Raw genomic sequence first — 14,450 nt, 5'->3', positions numbered from 1 at the left:
TCCAAAAGTACAATGATACTGACTTACATCTTTGTCTACATCTTTCAACAATTTGACTATGATGTGTCTTGGTGTGGATCTTGAGTTTATTTTCTTTGGGGGTTGCTGGAAGTGTAAAATAATTTCTTTCTTTAAACCTGGAGGGTTTTCAATGATTAATTCTTTCAATATTCTTTCTGACCCCTTCTCTCTGTTCTCCTTCAAGATTCCCATAATGCATAGATTGGTCTGATGGTGTCTCACTGGTGCCTAAGGCTCTGTTTACTTTTCTCCGTTCTTTTCTCTTTCTGTTCATCAGTTTGGATAATTTCAATTATCTGACGTGCAAGTTCACTGCCTGCTCAAATCTACTGCGAATGCTACTAGGGAACTTTTATTTTCACTTATTGTTATTTTCAACTCCAGGTTTCTATTTGGTTTCTTTTTATAATTTCTATCTCTATGTTTATATTATTACTTTGTCCATACATTTTATTTTAGTTAATGGTTTTAGTTCTCTCTGTTTATGGTTTCCTTTAGTTCTCAGTTGCCTTAAAATCTTTTTTCAGTGTCTGAGTTTCCTCAGGAATGCCTTTTTTTCCCTTTTTGAATGGGCCATACTTTGCTATTTCTTCTTATTCCTTGTGGTTATTTGTTGTTGTTGAAAACCGGACATTCGAATATTTTACTGTGGTAAACTCTGGAAATCCAGTTCGTCAGAGGTTTTGCTGTATTCCAGAGGGTTTAATGTTCCTGATTAATGAAAACAGTTTATGAACTAGCCAGTGTCTTGACAAAGAGTCCTTTGATTGCAAGGAGCTTAAACACAAAACTAACTAATCAAACAAAATACCTCTCCCAGTCTTTCTGGACTGACTTTGTGATGGGGGACTTCTTTAACAATTAGCCAGCCAGACCATTTACAACTCTGCATGGGTCTTCACTTCCTGTTTGTACCGAGCCTAAAGATCAGTGACAGAAGCTCAGGGTCTTCTCAGGTTTTTTCTAAGCTGGCATCCTGGACATGTGCATGCCTCATTACATACTGGTGTTTTTGACTGTCCTCAATTTCACAAGGTAATTACTCCAATCCCTTCCTGCCTTTCCAAGTATTAGGCCATCCATTATTTATCTCAACCACCTTCTGCTCCACGCAATTGTGGGTTGTTTTTTTTTTTTGGTCACCTTATAATGTTTTCATACATTGTCAATAGCTTTGCCACCTTAGTGGGCATTTTGACACATCTGCCATATAATTTACCTATCTATGGCACCTATTTGTCTAGATAGCATGCTCCAAGAACACTTAACACTGCCATGTATGCTTTCTAAGAACAAGGTTTTTCACGTGCATAACCACATTCAGTGCAGTTATCAAGTTCCCAATAATGACCCTATGAACCTTTTCTCCTCCTTGTTAGAGCCCTCAAGGATCATGCACTGATTTTAATAGTCCTTGTCTTTTTAGTTGTTCTTTTTTCCTTTTTTAATTGTGGGAACATAGATAGACTATAAACTTTCTCATTTCAATTAGTCTGAAGCATACCATTCAATGGGATTAACTAGTCACAATATCGTGGTACTTTACCATCCTCCCAAATAGAAACCCTACCCCCATTAGGCATTTTCTTTTTTTAAAATATTTATTTATTTACCCCCAACCACTGTCTGCTCTCTCTGTCCATTCACTACGTGTGTTCTTCTGTGTCTGCTAGTATTCTCATTAGGCAGCTCTGGGAACCGATCCTGGGACCTTCTGGAGTGGGAGAGAAGTGATCAATTTCTTGCACCACCTCAGCTTCCTGATCTGCTGGTCTCTTATCCTCTCTCCTCTGTGTCTCTTTTTGTTGTATCATCTTGCTGCGCCAGCTCTCTGCGTAGGCCAGCACTCCCACGTAGGGCAGTACTCTCCGCAGGCCAGCACTCCGTGTTGGTCAGGTCGCCACACGGGCCAGCTTGCCTTTACCAGGAGGCCGTGGCATCGAACCCTGGACCTCCTACATGGTAGACAGGAGCCTGATGCTCAAGCCCCATCCACTTCCCCCTGATTAGTGTTTACTAACACCTATTCCTTCTGCCTCCTGCCCCTGGCAGCCTGTACTCTAATTTCTATCTCGATGGGCTTTCATCTGCTCCGGTATTTTTGTGGTAGTTACCATGGGCTTAAATTTAACGTTCTAAGTCTATAACCATCTTATTTGCATTTGTATCAATTTAATTTCAATAGTTTATACAAACTGTGTTCTTATACCTGTCTGTCCCCTGGTCTTTAATTAGTTGTCACAAATTCAATGTCTATATCTTAAGAGCCCAAACCAATGATTTATCATTACATTTTATGCATTTGCCTTTTGGATCCTGTAGGAAGTAAAAAGTAGAGTTACAAACCAAAAATACAATAGAATTGGCATGTCATTACCATCACTGGAGATATATCTTAATGCAGCCATCTATCTATTGTCCAGTAGCTTTTTTTTTTAGGTACCAGGGCCAGAAATTGAACCCTGGACCTTGTATGTGGGAAGCTGGTGCCTGACCACCTAAGCCACAAAGGCGTCCCTGAGTTGGTTTTGTCCTTGTTTGTTTGCTTGTTGTTTTTGTTTTTAGGAGGCACCAGGAACTGAACCTGGGACCTCCCATGTGGAAAATGGTGCTCAGCCACTTGAGCCACATCCACTCCCCACTAGTGTCCTTTTAACTTGCAGAACTCTTTACCATTTCTTGTATGGGCACATTAGTAGTGACAAACTCCTTCAGCTTTTGTTTATTTGTGAATGTTTTAATCTCTGTCTCATTTTTGGAAGAGAGTTCTGCCAGAAAAAAGATTCTTGGTATGCTCGATGATGTCCCACAGGTTATTTTTAACTTTTCTTCATTCTTTCCTCATTCTGCTCCTCAGACTGGATGACTCCACTTGCACTGCCTTCAGATTCACTGATTGTTCTGCCAGCTCCAATCCGCTGTTGAATCTCTTAGGGAATTTTTAACTTCTGTTACTATGGTCTCCAGCTGTTTGGTTCCTTTTCATAATTTTCATCTCTCTATTGAGATTCTCTTGTGTTCACTTACTGTTTTCCTGAATTCCTTTAGTTCTCTAGCCATTTTTCCTTTAGCTCTGTATATATTAAGGCTATTTTTCAAAGTCTTTGCCTGGTGTGCCCCATCCTCCTCACTGATGGCTTCTAATGCTTTAACTTACTCCTTTGCCCGGGGCATCACCTTCTGTTTCTGTGTATATTTTGTAACCTTTTCTTGAAACCTGGACATTTTGTAATTTTAATGTGTTATTGCTGGAATTCAGACTTTGAGGTGTCTGTTCCTGTAAGACTGTATACAGTTAGTGTTATGAAAGAACTTCCCCTGAATGCCAGGAACTAACAGAAAAAGAAGGAAAAAACAAAAACACCTTTTTCAGTCTTTGCAGACTGACTCTGTGAGTGCTGTCTTTGAGAGCGTATCCATACCAAGTATTTAAACAGCTCCGGGACAAAATGTAAGGGCCACCCAGATCTTTTGTGCACAGGCACTTTATCCTGGGTTGCATGTGTAGCCCTAAGAATTCCCCCATTTACAGGCATTTACAGTACAAAGCCCCTTCCTCCCTACGCAACAAGTTTTCTTAGGATCTGGGTACTGCAGGTCCTACAGGAAGCCATCCTTTGCCCCAGGTAGCACAGCTTGCCTCACAGCATTATGCAGGGGAACTCCATGAATTGTGTTTTACACACAGGGCAAGTTTTTGGGAAAGCACGCATCTTTGGCCCACCAGATTGGGCCAGGGAAACATACCGGCTCCCCCCGGAATCAGGACCAGGACAGCACTGGGAGTACAGGCCAGCTCCAAGCCGGGTCAGTGAGGGCTGGGGGTGGTCCAGCAAGGCAGCAAGAGCCCCTACTACTGCTGTTTAAAGTGGCTTTTATCTTGATTTGAATTCAATGTCACTGCTCCCTGGAGCTTTGTTTCAAGTTTCCGGGGTGGGGCAGGAGTGGGGGGGGGTGGGGGTGGGGGTAGGGAGTGGTGGGACAGACCAACCCAATGCATCTTGCTCTGCCATCTTGATAGGCAGGGCCTTCTGTAACATTTTTAAGTGGCCCTTTTCTTGATTCAGTGTTCACTTGGTTGCTGTAAACCTCTGACAGTTTCTGCTTGTTTTTTTTTGATGTTCCTGTGGTGGGAAGAGAATTTGGAGCCGCCTATTCTGCCATATTGTGGAGGCCACCCTTGGACGGAACAGCTAATGTCTCTCACAGCACTTCCTTTTCTTCCTCCGCAGAGGTTAAGTATCACCCGAAAATACATCTTTTAGGCTATATACCAAGACAAAGAATTGTTAAATTGGCTGGTATGTTGCAATACTGTAGAGCAAACTGACAGTGTCCAATAAAGTAGCTGTACTAATACACTCCCACCATCAGCTTAAGAATGTTTTACTCTATATTCTAGCAACATAGATTTGTCAGTCTTTTAAAATTTCTAATTCCTTGAAGTCAATTCACTGGCCATCAAGTAATTCTTCTATGAATTGCCTGTTCACATCTTTTGTCTAGTTCACCACTAGATGTCTGCCATTTGGATGTTAATACTTAAGTTATGCATTATCAACACTTTCTCCTGGTCTATGTTTTGTCTTTGTTATTAGGAATGTTGTTATTCAGATGTTCAATTTAATGTGGTCTTTAACCTTTTATGGTCTGTGCTTTATCTTAAATGCTTCCTTTCCCTAAGGTAAAAAATACTATTTTCATTGTTTTTAAGTCTTTGTTTTCTATTTTTTCCACAGTCAGGTCTTGAATTCATCTGGATCCTCCCGCTGCCACAGAAAGCCACTGTTCCAGGCCCATTTACTGAACAGTTTCTCTGTTCTGTTTCCCATAGTTCTGTGAAGCCACTTCTCTCCTGGGCTCCCACCTATGTGCACTGTTTCTGTGTCCTCTGTCGATCTGTGTTTGTTGCCATCACCCTGGTTAATCTACTATGATTTTATTACAAGTTACCTTTAAAGTTTTCATACATATTTGACTCCATCTAATGTTTAATATGAATTGATTTCTAGCTTCTTCCTTAACTACATGAGGAACTTTATAAACACAGTTACAATGTTGGTTTCCAAATAAGAGTTCGGAAGTTATGTATTCTGAATATTAGTGTCGTCGTTCTAAAAAGAGACACATGTACTTCCTTCTTACATCTCAAACCTTCCAAATTTTATCATTTTACTTCTGCCTAAATTTTATGTCATAATTTCTAACATAGCACTGAAGAATGTACTCTTTTGTGAAAATGACTTCATTTCACTTTTATTATTATTTAAACCAGAACATTTTTTTTAAAATTTTTATTTTATTTATTTAATTCCCTCCCCTCCCCCGGTTGTCTGTTTTCTGTGTCTTTTTGCTGCGTCTTGTTTCTTTGTCTGCTTCTGTTGTCGTCAGCGGCACAGGAAGTGTGGGCAGCGCCATTCCCCGGCAGGCTGCTCCCTCCTTCGCGCTGGGCGGCTCTCCTTATGGGTGCACTCCTTGCGCGTGGGGCTCCCCCACGCGGGGGACACCCCTGTGTGGCAGGGCACTCCCTGCGTGCATCAGCACTGCACATGGGCCAGCTCCACACGGGTCAAGGAGGCCCGGGGCTTGAACCGCGGGCCTCCCATGTGGTAGACGGACGCCCTAACCACTGGGCCAAAGTCCGTTTCCCAAATCAGAACATTTATTGCACGACTTATCAGTGAAATCCTTAAGATGAACTGGACACTGCAACAGCTGCCCTCTTGGGTTTAGGTGTAGTTCCTTCAGGGAACCAATGCCTGAGTCTGCAGTATACAATTTTTAGGTGCCTCATTTGACCCCTACCAATGGTATTTTGTCTTTTGGCTGTGGCACTCTAGTTATACTTTCCCTCACACTTGGCAGGGGAGCTGTATTGCCACAGGTTGACTTCTGAAGGTGGTAGGCCTTAGGGCGACAGCGACGGCACAAGGTGTGCATCTTGATGCGATGCTTTCCAAATGATGACGTTCCCTTCGTCACCTTGTTTCTGCCTCACTCTTAATTCTTGAAACATTCTAGACTTCTTTTTTAAACATCCTCCCCTCTCCAGATGGCTCCCCCATCTGTCTGCTCATTGTGTCTGCTTGTTTTATCTATTTGTCTTCTTTAAGAGGAACCGAAGACTGAACAAGGGACCTCTCATGTGGAAGGCGGGTGCCCAACTGCTTGAGCCACATCCACTCCCTCCATGGCCTGAGAAGTCAACTATCAGCTTCATTGTTGCTCTAGTTGCTTTTAAGTTTTGTGGAGTTTTTTTTTTTTGTAGTTTCATAACGCTTCATGTAATTTCTGTTTTTATTCATATTTCTTGGAATTTGGGCTTTCTGAATCTATAGATTGATGCCCTATCGGTTCTGCAAAATTCTCAGCAAATATTACCTTTGCTCTCTTTTTTTCTCTCCTTCTGTGACTCTGATTAAAATCCACACAAAAAATAACAAAATATTAAACTCCCATCCTGGGAACTTCTCACATAGAGGGGCAAGAATCTCTAGAGTACACAAGTAGTGCTTAATAAAAGGAAGCAGACCAGTATGTCAAGCCCCCAATTTTAATGCATGTAACTACGAGCCTTACTCTTGTAAAGCTGAAACTTAGCCTAACGATAACTACTGCCTGAGAGTCACCTCCCGAAAACCTCCCTGTTACTCAAATGTGGCCTCTAAGCCGAAGTCAGCAAATAAATGCACTGCCTCCTGCCAGCACGGGACGGGCTCCGGGGATGAGCCTCCCGGCAGTGAGGGACCAACACCAAGCTCCAACCAGTGATGCGTGCGGAAAGACCCTGACTAAAGGGTGAGCCATCAAACACTCGCGATTTCACAACTACGTGATTTCAAAGTAAGTCGGGAGGTCATTCCAGAGGCTATACTTCTGCACGTCTCAGGCAAATCTCACTAAATACCACTGTGAACAAAACCTCAAAGAGGAGTACTCCTAAGGCTTCTAGAGATGGCTGGACATTACCGGCAAGGCACACAATTGTATGAAATCAACACCCTGTTGGTGGGTCTTACCTAGAAATACATGACAACCTATTTTCCCTACATGATTCTTCTACAGCTCTTCTTTGAGCCTATATTAACACTATACCTACTATATCTATATATCTCAAGATTTAAATCTTTGGTCTGTTCATGTGCTGCTGGAGCCCTGAATCTCAGAAGAGTTGCAGCCAACACCTACTCTCTAGATCATTGGACTCACCCAGGACAACTAACAAAGTGATGATGATGGACAACTTCCATCCCAAAAAACAGAGAGTATCTACAACTCCAAGTGAAACAGCTCCTTCCACTGCCCACATAAGATCTAAGCCCCCTGTTAATCTGAGGCACAGCGGGCATCACCATCTTAAAATCTTCAAGGTTGAGGAATGAACAAACATAAGTGGGGAATGTAACCATGGACAAAGTAAACTTATTATTATTGTAGAAATGGAAGAACTTGTAACACTGTTATAAAGACAGTGGTTACCAGAGTTCTGAGGGGAGGGGAAGGGAATAATAGGTAGCATTACAGGGCATTTTTCAGGCATTGGAATTAAGTGTAAAACCACAGTGTAAATTATAGACCTTGGTTAATAGCAATGCTTCATTTTTATCAATTGTAACAAATGTACCATACAACTGGAAGACGTTATTAAAAGGGGAAGATGTGGGAAGGGGAGGGGGTGAAGTATACGGGAATCCCTTATACTTTAGCTTTAATTTTTCTGTAATTTAAAACGTTTTTAGGGAAGCAGATGTGGCTCAAGCACTTGGGCTCACGTCTACCATATAGGAGGGTCCAGGGTTCCATGCCCAGGGCTTCCTGGTGAAGGCAAGCTGTCCCGTGTGGCAAGCTGACCCACACAAGAGTGCTGGCCTGCGTGGAGTGCCGACCTGAGCAGAGTACTGCCTGGCACAGGAGTACTGGCCCACATGGAGAGCTGGCGCAGCAAGATGATGCAACAAAAAGAGACACAGAGGAGAGATAATAAGAGACACAGCAGACCAGGGAGCTGAGGTGGCACAAGAGAATGATCGCCTCTCTCCCACTCTGGAAGGTACCAGGATCAGTTCCCTGGAGTCGCCTAATGAGAATACAAGCAGACACAGAAGAACACACAGAGAATGGACACAGAGAGCAGACAATGGAGGAAGGGGGGAGAAATAAATAAAACTTAAAAAAAAAAAACCAAAAACACCAAACCTCTTTAAAAAGAAAATTTTACAAATATAAATATAAAAAAAGGTGAGACCTTCTCAATGCATGCTGTTTTTTGTATTTCCTGTTCTTTTACTCTGTACCAACCTGCTTCTGGTTTGTTCTATCTGCTGTCAAAACCCTCTGAATTTCAAATTTTGGTTATTTTATTTCATTTTTAGAAATTCTATTTTAGTTTTTTCCTCCCCAAATCTGTCACCTGTTTACCTTTTTTCTCTGCAGATACATAAAACTGTCTTAATTTCTTTATTTTTTTGAGAAGGCAATATCTAATTTCTCTAAATATAACAAGTACATTGGATTTACTAGGCAGGTTTCACTAGTTCTTTCTCTTCATGTCTTGTTTTCCTATGATTTTCTTATTGTGAGCTACTAAAAGCTCTCAAAAGATAGATAGGAACCCTCAAGATGTAGGATGAGAATGCTTTTTAACAAATCCCAGACCTAGCTCAGTACCTGTGGCTTTCCAGGTATGGTTTATGTGCTGTGAGTACAGCATGCCAGGGTTCCAGCGTGTGTAGGCTCTATTATACCTCTCCACCCAGGGAGGCGCTGGGGTCTGACTCCCGAACCTCTCAGCTTGGATGGCTATCAAAACCACAGCTTGGTCGTAAAACTCCACTTCTCCTGGTAAAGAACCCAGCACCCTGAAGTCATTCTAGTAGCTGCTGGCCTCTGCTGCTTCAGAGAACACGTCGGTCTAAATGTTGTTCCCTTATAAGTAATGTATCTTTTCTTTCTACTTGGTCTTTTTTTTTACTGCTTCAGTCGACCAAAGGGACTTGACTGGGGTCTCGAGGTGGGGCCCTTACTTGACCTTCTTCTTGGGGCGCAGGTTGTTGGTGTGGCTGCACTTCTTGTGGAAGTTGACGGCCCGGGGGTGCAGGCGCGCTTAACACCTGGGGGAAGGCAGCAGGGCCCGGGAGCGCCCACGCCTCCCCCCCAACTCCCTGCCCGGGCGCGTACTTGTGGCAGATCACCTTGTCGCAGTTGTACTTCCGGGAGAGCTGGCGGAGGGAGGGTTCGATGATGCCCCCCCAGAGGCGCAGCACCTGGTGCAGGGTGGACTCTTTCTGGACGTTGTAGTCTGACAGTGTGTGCCCGTCCTCCAGCTGTTTGCCCGTGAAGATGAGGCGCTGCTGGTTGGGTGGGATGCCTTCCTTGTCCTGGATTTTGGCCTTGATGTTCTTTTTTTTTTTTTTTTTTAAAGATTTATTTTATTTATTTCTCTCCCTTTCTCCCCGCTGCCCCAGTTGTCTGTTCTCTGTGTCCATTTGCTACGTATTCTTTTTGTCTGCTTCTGTTGTTGTCAGCGGCACAGGAATCTGTGTTTCTTCTTGTTGCGTCATCTTGCTGCGTCAGCTCTCCGTGTGTGCAGCACCATTCCTGAGCAGGCTGCGCTTTCTTTCGCGCTGGGCAGCTCTCCTTATGGGGCGTACTCCTTGCGCGTGGGGCTCCCCTACGCGGGCCCCCCGCGTGGCAGGGCACTCCTTGCGTGCATCAGCACTGCGCATGGGCCAGCTCCACACGGGTCAAGGAGGCCCGGAGTTTGAACCGCAGACCTGCCATATGGTAGACGGATGCCCTAACCACTGGGCCAAGTCCGCTTCCCACCTTGACGTTCTCGATGGTGTCGCTGGGCTCCACCTCGAGGGTGATTGTCTTGCCCGTCAGGTTCTTCACGAAGATCTGCATGTCTGTGTCCTCTCAGCCGCCTCGCTGACGAGAAAGAGGGCGGCAGAACCAGAAGCCACCACTTCGCCCCGACGGCTCCTGCGTGCTACTTGTTCTTATGATTTTGGTTTGTGTGTGTTCTACACTCTACACAAGCGTTTTCTTCTAGCTCAGCTCTTACAGTTAACTATTTTCTTTATTTTTATTTATTTTTTACATTTATTTCCCCCCCACCACTGCTGTTTGTGCTTGCTGTCTGCTCTGTGTCCACTCGTCTTCCTCTGTTGCATCGTCTTGCTGCACCAGCTCTCCGCAGCACGGGCAGTCAGCTCTCTGCAGCACGGGCAGTCAGCTCTCTGCAGCATGGGCCGTCAGCTCTCTGCAGCATGGGGCCAGCTCACCTTCACCAGGAGCCCCAGGAACCAAACCCGGGGCCTCCCACGTGGAAGACAGGAGCCCAATTGCTTGAGCTATATCCGTTTCCCAACTATTTTCTTTAATGGTGCTTAATTTGCAGTTATCTGAATTTAGTTTATTTCAATGATAATTTTTCACTTCTTGAAGTTCGAAGTTTCCCATATCCTCATTCTTTATAGGATCCCTTTTCAATTATGATTTCTATTCCTTTTTAAAAAAATCTCTAGTCATTGTGAACATTTCTTGTGGTAGAGTTACTTCCTCATGGGGCTATGGGTTCATTATTAGTAGAGTTTATTTCTTTATCCTGATGTTGTCACTACAGAGTGACTATATTTGTTTTATATGCGTTTTTGTTTTTTTTTTTGGCCAGGAGTGACAGGAGTTTATGTAAAATTCTACATGAAAGGTTTCTGTACGATACGGAATTTAAATTTAGAATCCACACAGGTAGACAGTGGGACTGGAATTCTCCAGCAAGGAGGCAAGATTTTTGACAAACGCTTTGTTACTTCCTTCTGTCAAGATCGTCTAGATCTGCATTCACTGAGGGAACAGCCCTCCAAGGTCTGAGGAGTCCATTTGTCTGTGTGCATGAGGGAATGCTTGTTTCTGGCTCCCCCACACTAATGTAAGATGTTATTAATAGGGGAAAATGTAAGGGGGAGAGGTGAGGCTTATGGGAATCCCCTATATTTTAGATGTAACTTTTCTGTAATCTAAAACTTGTTTAAAAATAAAAGTATAAAAGAAAATTCTTTACCTTTAACCTATATTTCATTAATAGATTTGCCAGGTATTGGTTAGGCCTAAATGGATAACATCTTGTGTTTGACCACTAGAAGCTTAGTCTCCTGGGGAAGGCATTTTACACAACATAGGAAGGAACAACTGCAGTGGGAGTAGGAGTTACAAAAGTGACATCTGAGCTCAGAGTTGGAGACTTCAGAATGAAAACGGATGTGACAAAGGGGCCAGCCTGGAAGGAGACATGTGCAAGGATGGGTACAGAAGAGCAGCACATGATTTGGAAGGACCGGCAAGAGGAAAAAAAGAATAGTTTGCAGCTAGAAAGTGAAGGCACTCAAAAGATCATGCCAAGCAATGAACCTGTAGCTTATCCTAACAACTGAAAGGGAAGTCCTTGAAAGATTAAGCCAATCAATGAAAAACCAGTTTGTGGGAAATGGATGTGGGTCAAGCAGTTGGGCTCCAATTTACCATATAGGAAGTCCAGGGTACCATACCCAGGGTCTCCTTGTGAAGGCAAGCTGGCCCATGCAGTGAGCTGCCCTGCACGGAATGCCACCCTGTGCAGGAGAGCTGCCCTGGGTGGGAGTACCCATCTGCACAGGAGTGCTGCCCCACACAGGAGTGCTGGCCTACATGGAGAGCTGGCACAGCAAGATGACGCAACAAGAGACACAGAGGAGAGACAATAAGAGACACAGCAGAACAGGGAGCTGTGGTGGCACAAGAGAATGATCGCCTCTCCCCCACTCTGGAAGGTCCCAGGATTGGTTCCTGGAGCCATCTGATGAGAATACAAGCAGACCAAGAAGAACACACAGAGAACAGACACAGAGAGCAAATAATGGTGTGTGTGTGTGTATGTGAATAAATAAATAAAATCTTGAAAAAGAAAAAGAAAAACCAGTTTGGTTTAAATGGAAACACAACTTTTGGAGGGTAGGTGCAAGACAGACTAAAAGTCAGAAAAACAAGGAAGTGACTTCCACAGGTGCTTTAAGAACCTGGGAAAAACTCAGACTCTTGATCTAAAGCAATGCAGTAGGATACACAACTGCAGGTGCCAAATTTAGCAAAAACAACAAAAAACGAAGTCCAGTTAAATCTGAATTTCCACTAAACTATGGATAATTTTTAATATAAGTATGCCTCGTACAATATCTGGGACACAGTTATAGTAAATACTTATACACATATCTACACCAGAATAGTATCCACCGTTTACTTGAAATTCAAATTTAAGTGGGTGTCTTGTATATTATCTGACAATCCTATGTAGCCAAGTATTCATGAATATAATAGCAGAACCTGAAGAATGGAAAAGGAAAATGCCTAGATGTGAAAAACAAAGAATCAAGACTATATGAACTAACAAGGCATGCTTAGCAAAGCTGAGATGTGTACTTACCTGCATCGTAACTAGTCTGTCATCCACCATGACCTCCTTTGTCAGAAAGTCTGCTCCTATTGTGGCTTTGTACTGATTACTGAATTTCTTGTTCACATACTGGTTCATGAGTGATGTCTTACCAACTCTGAAATTGGAGAAAAACAACATGTATAAGCCAATGAAGACACTGAAAACGGATTCTTACACTTGCAGCTTTAGAAGGAACCTAGCTGGTTAGGGAGGAGAACGGGAACTGGCCTGAAAACAAGAGGGCAATGCCAGCAAGCTTCCCAGCGTTACTCATTTGAAGGTTGTCTTTTCTGCTAGGATAAAAATACAGGGTACAGATGTGGGCTAGATATTGAAAAGGGCTGCTAAGTGTTGGTACAGGCAGCTCAGCTGGTAGACTCTAGTAATTTTTTTCCCTTCAAGAATGATACCAGCAAACATTCTCCTTTGAAAAGGAAGTTTCAGCAGTAAGATCATCCCACTCTTCCAAAAATATCACTTTGGTCTCTGATGTTTCTCCATTTAGTGGTTACAAAAGAGTTTGACAGAAGGGGTCCACTGGTTTCAAAAGCAGAGGCACATATACCAGCCACCCAACTTGCTGCTTTACAGAGCTTAAAATCTGAAGCAGAGAAAGCACCAATATTCCAATGAACAAGACTCCACTCCACAGTATGATTCTCCACGGATGTTTTTCAGTTAAAAAACAAACAAGCAAAAAAACCCTCTAACTCTCTTATTTAAGAGACAATATGTCATTTTTTGGTGAGGAGGCAGGGCTAGGTAAAAGTCCCTGAAGATAATTCAAAAGCCTTTAATATACCCAATAACATCACCTTCCTTTCCAGTAAAGGAAGACATTGGTTTAGCTTTTTCATATGTTGAAGATCTGGAAGGACAAATATAGCCCAAGGCAGTGTTCTCCAATTTCCAGAGAAGAAAAGGAATCTCTGTATTTAAGAAGGTCCTGGTGGAAGCGGACTTGGCCCAGTGGTTAGGGCGTCTGCCTACGACATGGGAGGCCCGCGGTTCAAGCCCCGGAGCTGTGCTAATGTGCGCAAGGAGTGCCCTGCCATGCAGGCGTGTCCCCTGCGTGGGGCTCCGCACAAGGAGTGCACCCCATAAGGAGATCTGCCCAGCGCGAAAGAAAAGTGCAGCCTGCCCGAGAATGGCACCACACACATGGAGAGCTGACACAACAAGATGACGCAATAAAAAGAGACACAGATTCCCAGTGCTTCTGACAAGAATACAAGCAGTCACAAAAGAACACACAGCGACTGGGCAGAGAGAGCAGGGGAAGGGGCCCTCTTTCTGGAGGGGGGCGGGGGAAGGGGAGAGAGAAAAAAAGAAGGGCCTGGTGATTCTTCTCAGGCAAGTTTGGATAACAATGGCCTAAAAGCAGTGCTTTTCAATCCTGGCAGCATGCTAGAATAATCTGGAATGTATATCTGTGTGTAAATACTGTCTACTTGGCAGTGAGTCCGAAGTTGAGAGCATGCTAGTGTGCAGTGTGTTTAAAAGGCCCCTCAGGGGACTTCCGGCAAGATGGTGGCTGAGTGAGCTTGCCTTGCCGTCTCTCCTGGGAAGAGGCAGCTGGGCACCGCTGGAGGTTCTCCGGGACCAGGCTTTTTCAGGATTTTTTCAGGGCAGGAAGTGTCTGGACATCGATTTGGTGGGAAGGTAACGGAAAGGACTGGTCTATAAGATATAATTTGGGACTTTTCAGGAGGGGGAGGCAAGATGGCGGCTGAGTGAACTTCCCGGTTACTAGCTCCTGGGGGGAATTGGCTGGGAGGCGTTGGAGACTCTTTGGGACGGGCTGTTTCGGGATTTTTCCTGGTCCGGAGGTGTCTGGACATCGATTTGGAGGGAAGGTAACAGAGAGGATCCATCTGTGAAATATACACGGAGATCCCAGCTACGTGTGGAGGACTCCCTCCTTGGGTAGGTGTGTGGAGGACTCCCTCCTTGGGTA

At 44.0% G+C, this 14,450-nt stretch overlaps 1 protein-coding gene across 1 annotated transcript in view; it reads right to left on the bottom strand.

Moving 5' to 3' along the window:
* RAB7A (RAB7A, member RAS oncogene family) overlaps positions 1 to 14,450 on the bottom strand; it is a 95,633-nt gene that overhangs the window by 17,730 nt on the left and 63,453 nt on the right. Inside the window, exon 3 of the mRNA XM_058288154.2 lies at positions 12,482 to 12,608. Within this exon, the coding sequence (XP_058144137.1) occupies positions 12,482 to 12,608 (127 nt within the window). The remainder of the gene's footprint in view (positions 1 to 12,481; positions 12,609 to 14,450) is intronic.

Source organism: Dasypus novemcinctus, chromosome 26 (assembly GCF_030445035.2).
Source record: "Dasypus novemcinctus isolate mDasNov1 chromosome 26, mDasNov1.1.hap2, whole genome shotgun sequence".
Classification (NCBI taxonomy): domain Eukaryota; kingdom Metazoa; phylum Chordata; class Mammalia; order Cingulata; family Dasypodidae; genus Dasypus; species Dasypus novemcinctus.
Note: the sequence above shows the minus strand (reverse complement) of the source record. Positions and strands in the feature narration are given on the sequence as shown.